At 51.7% G+C, this 4,486-nt stretch overlaps 1 protein-coding gene across 3 annotated transcripts in view; it reads right to left on the reverse strand.

Annotated features, from left to right (window-relative positions):
* LOC101579458 (galectin-9) overlaps window positions 1–4,229 on the reverse strand; it is a 14,088-nt gene extending 9,859 nt beyond the window's left edge. For all 3 annotated transcript variants that reach the window (XM_023719971.1, XM_023719970.1, XM_023719968.1), the window contains exons 1-2: window positions 4,143–4,229; window positions 4–95 (exon numbers count right to left, since the gene is read on the reverse strand). In XM_023719971.1, coding sequence (XP_023575739.1) covers window positions 4–95; window positions 4,143–4,217 — 167 coding nt within the window. In that variant the 5' untranslated portion in view covers window positions 4,218–4,229. The remainder of the gene's footprint in view (window positions 1–3; window positions 96–4,142) is intronic.
* Between the last annotated feature and the right edge of the window lie 257 nt (window positions 4,230–4,486).

Consider the following 4,486-nt stretch of genomic DNA (forward strand, 5'->3'; position numbering starts at 1 on the left):
TACCTGTTTGTGTTGGAGTGAAGAACTGTCCCCTGGACAGTGATCTGCAGTCCCTCCTGGAGACCTCCTTGGATCATCCCAGAAAAAGGAACGGCCTTCAGGGAGAAGATGTGGGGGCAGCCATTGGTCGGTGCTCGCCTGTTCCTGCTCCTGTGCCCCCTCCCAGTCCTTCCCTCAGGCCCCCTCACATGCGGCATCTCTCCCCACTCTAGACGCCATCCGCAGCCCCTCTCACAGATGCCTTTCCAAGCTCCTTGATAGAGCATCACATGGGTTGTACCGAGTGTGCACTGTCTTGTGCTCAGGCCCACTCTGAGTTTGAATCTCACCTCTGCTGTCCATTACCCGTGTGGCCTTGGGAAGCTCTTGTAATCCGTCTTTGCCCCAGTTTTCCCATCTCTAAAGTCGGGATAACTTCCTTGTTAAGTCAACTTATTCAGTAAATGATAAAAAGTCTATGGAGGGGCTAGGGAGATAGGTCAATGATCTAAGTACCTGCCTGGCAAGAGCAAGGACCTGGGTAAGTACCTGCTGTGCTCCGCAGGGAAACCGGGCATGGTGGTGCACACTTGTAATCCCAGCACTGGGGAGGCTGAGACAAGACGATCACTATGAGTCTGAGCTGCTTTGTGAGACCCTGAACCAAATAAATAAATAAAAGAATAAAAAAAGAAAAAAAGTCTATGGAAGAGACTGGCACACAATAGGTCCCTCTCGGATATTCACATCCCCATCGGGCTTTGTTCTCTCTAAGCAAAATTCTCAAATCAGTCACTTCCTGAATTTCGAAGTTTAGTTCTTGCAATGCCTTTTAAGCAGGGTGGCTCTACAACTAGCATGAAAGTCTAGTTCTGTTTCCTAGCCGATTCTCACACTTTATTCTTTCGGGTTTTTTTTCTTTTAATATTTTATCTATTTCATACAGGATTTTGCCATGCAGATCAGACTCATACTGATCCTTCTATCTCAGCTCCCCAGTGCTGGGATTATAGGCAAGTGCCACCATACCTGGTTTCGGGTCAGCCTGGTCTGCCTGGGGTTCTGGGGCCGGCATGGCAGGCAGTACTGAGGATCGAACCTGAGTCCTTGCACTTGCCAGACAGGTGCTTAGACTGCTGAGCTATCTCCCCAGCCCTGTACTTTTCTTTGGGCAATTCCCTACCCAAATTAAATGCTGGGCTGGGGATGGAGCTCCGTGATAGAGCACTTGTCTGGCATATGTTCAATCTCCAGTAATATGCAAAGAAATAAATGACAAAATGGCTATGAAAGTCAGGCAGGTGACACACCAGAGAACAAAGGGAAATTCCGAGACTCTTGTGAGAACTCTGTGTACTGTCATGAGAGACCGTGCTTCCGATATGTAGGCCGCTGGGAAGCTGCAGCCATCACTGATGCACACACACTGAGATATGAGGAACGGAAAGCAGAACATGAAGGTTGTTGTCCTCAGTGCAGAGATGGAATTGCTGAAGAAATCCGGGAATTGGCTGAGGGCAGATGGGGGCGGGGGACACCGTATAGGTTAATCTCTGATCATAAAGAAGAAAAGCCTGAAGGTCTACTAGTAAGAAAAAGGTAAAGTAGTAACTTATTCTATTTTCCTGCAATAGAGTCAGTGTAGCCTTCAAAGAAGAGGGCCTGGGCTGGAGTGGAGTGCAGTGGGAGAGCACTGGCCTCGTGTGTGTAAGATCGTGGGCTGCGTGCTCAGCCCAGTGAGAAAGAAAGCAAGGGAAAAGGCACACAGAGCACCAACACCGTCTGATGTCATTTGTATAAGAAGTAGGCGGAGGAGGAAGCACACATACGTTGCTCACTTACTGATAAACTATCTGTAGAATTAACCAACACCTGATAACACTGGGCTGCATGCACTAGGCTGGAGGCTGAGTGACACCTCACCCGCAGGCACGGGATAAAGTCCGATCTCACCCCTGGAAACTGTGAGTGTGCTATGTAAGTGGCCGGAGGGTCTTTGCAGATGTGATTAAGGATCTGGAGCTGGCAAGACGGGCCCAGGTCGCCCACTGAGGCCCACGTGGGTTCTGTGTAATCACAATGGCCACTGTAAGAGGGAGGTGGGAAGGTCAGGGTCACAAGAAAGAGTTGTGAAAGCAGCAGCAGCAGAAGCTGTTAGTTTTAAATTTCTTGTTGTTATTTGCTGTGGTGTTGAGGATCCAGTCCTGGCCCTGGCCCATGGTAAGTAGGCATTCTATTATGAGCTATCATCCAGCCCCAAGAGGCTGCTGGCTCCTGGTCAGAGGAGGGACACAAAAGCCACGGCACACAGGAGCCTCAAGAAGGTGGAAAGGCAAGGAAAGGGACTTTCTCCAAAGTCTCTGGATGGAAGCAGACTTGGTGACACTTTTTATTTTCTTATGTGTGAGGGATCAAGCTCAGGGACTTCTAGGCACCTGCTTTACTACTGAACTACACCCCAGCCTTTCAACCTAGCCTTGTGAGACATCTGACCTTCAGAACTGTAGGATAACAGACCTACTGTTTTAAGCCTGGTTGAAACGCTGCCATGGAATTGGGAGGTGGATTTATGGTCCCACAGGAATTGGCTCCTGTGACAGCTCCCTGCACTACCAGTTCTGATGTCGGACAAACCCCAGAGTCTCCTCTGGTCAGTGAGACAGTGATGCCCCCCCGACAGTATTCACGGACAGCCCCTGCCTGGAGCCCAGCCTTAGTACTGTTGCTGTTTGCATCAACACAAACCAATCCCTCACCTGCTCCTGGTCATGCCTGAAGGCTAGAATATTTTTCTCCCTATCTGGAGGTCAGTTAAGCAGAGCTGACCCTCAGGCCAGAGTACTACAGCCTTCTGGTGGCCCAGTGGCACTGGAGGGCACCTAGTCTAGCCACTGGCAGAAGGGTCTCACCCTGGTGGCCAAGGCTGCCCACAGTGCACAGCTTTTAGCCACAGGGCCTGCTGCCCTGAAAGTTCTAAGGCCTTGCTAGTGACCAACCTTTTGTGTCTGCATTATGTCCTTTATCCTCATAACAACTCTTGCCGTGGTCACTGTCATTTTTTCAGATGAGGAAACTGGAGCACAGGAAGGCTTATAACTTTCCCAAAGCCACACAGCTGCTCAGTGACAGAGATGAGATTTGAACCCCCAAACTGGTGCTTTTGATCTTGTATAGGCTGCCTCATGTTATAACACAGGACGTCCTTATTCCTGGCCCTCCCAGGTAGGACTGGGAGCCAGATGCCTAAGCTAGGGTCTCTTTGCAGGTGTAATTCCTCAGCATTTCTGGGAATTACAAATGACCTCTAGCACAGGTGACATCTGGGAGAAAGTGTGGCCCTGGCTGCCGGAGACCAGTGGGCAACCCAGTGGGTCCTTTACACCACCACCTGTAGGGACAGCCCCGTTCCCAGCCTCATTTTGGAGATAGCCCCTCTGCAGACAGGCAGGGCACACCTTTGCCTTGTGAACCCCAACTCACCTTTCAGGGCCCAGACGCCTCCACAGAGGCCTTCCTTGCTGCCCTCCAGCTCCTCATAATGCTCTATGCTCCTGGAGCCCCACAGTGTGCCAGATGCCATTCAAACCTGCTAGCTATGCCACCTCACATGCTCCCTAGCCCCACCTCAGGGGTAGGCTCAAGCATTACACTCATCTTATAGATGTGGAAACTGAGGCCCAGAGAGGGTAAAGCACCTTGCCTGTGGTCACTCAGTAAGCCAATGGCTGAGCCCCGAGGCCATCTCCAGAGAAGAGGCCACAGGTGCTATGCATGTGCATTGCTTTCTTCCCAAAAGGACTGCTTGCTCATGCTCTCTTCATGCCAACTGTCACTCTTCTCCGTGGTAGCAGGCCTGACACACACACACACACACACACACACACACACACACACACACACACGAGGCTGGCACAGGCACCCAGAGCCGGCAGTTAGCAAGTGTCAAATATGGAAATCGCTGTGCTGATTGTCCCTCTGTCCAGAAGCTTTCCAGGGGTGCAACTACCACTGAATAGGAGCTACGTCAGGATGAGCCAGTATTTCCACCCTCTGCGGGTCCCTGACAACAACCCCAGCCCCTGCTACCCAGTCGTTTCCTTGGAGACCCACAGCTGCTGCCCTGGCTGTGCAGCCAGCTCAGCTCAGGCCAGCTCTGAACTCACCGGGCTCACGTAGGGTGGTTGGGAGCCAGGAAAAGCCATCTTGCCACGACCTCTGTGGCCACCACTGCCTTTCATTCAGCTGAGCCGTCTGTGCAGAGCTGGACTTCTCCAGGAAACGAAACCAGGAAGTTTGGTCGCTGTTCAACAAGGAGGAGCCTGGGGAAGGAAGTGGACCTGGAGAGAGAGAAAGGTAGGTAGATGCTGGGGTGAGGGCTGCAGGTGGGGGTGGGGGAAACGGGCTCCCCCAGTGCGGTGACCTTGCTCTCTTTCCTCTCCCTGCAGTCCACCCAGAGATGGAGTCCCATTTGGTTAGTGAAGATACAAAGTGACGTGGCAGTGAGTTT

This window comes from Octodon degus, unplaced genomic scaffold (genome assembly GCF_000260255.1).
Source record: "Octodon degus isolate 3935 unplaced genomic scaffold, OctDeg1.0 scaffold00072, whole genome shotgun sequence".
NCBI lineage: Eukaryota > Metazoa > Chordata > Mammalia > Rodentia > Octodontidae > Octodon > Octodon degus.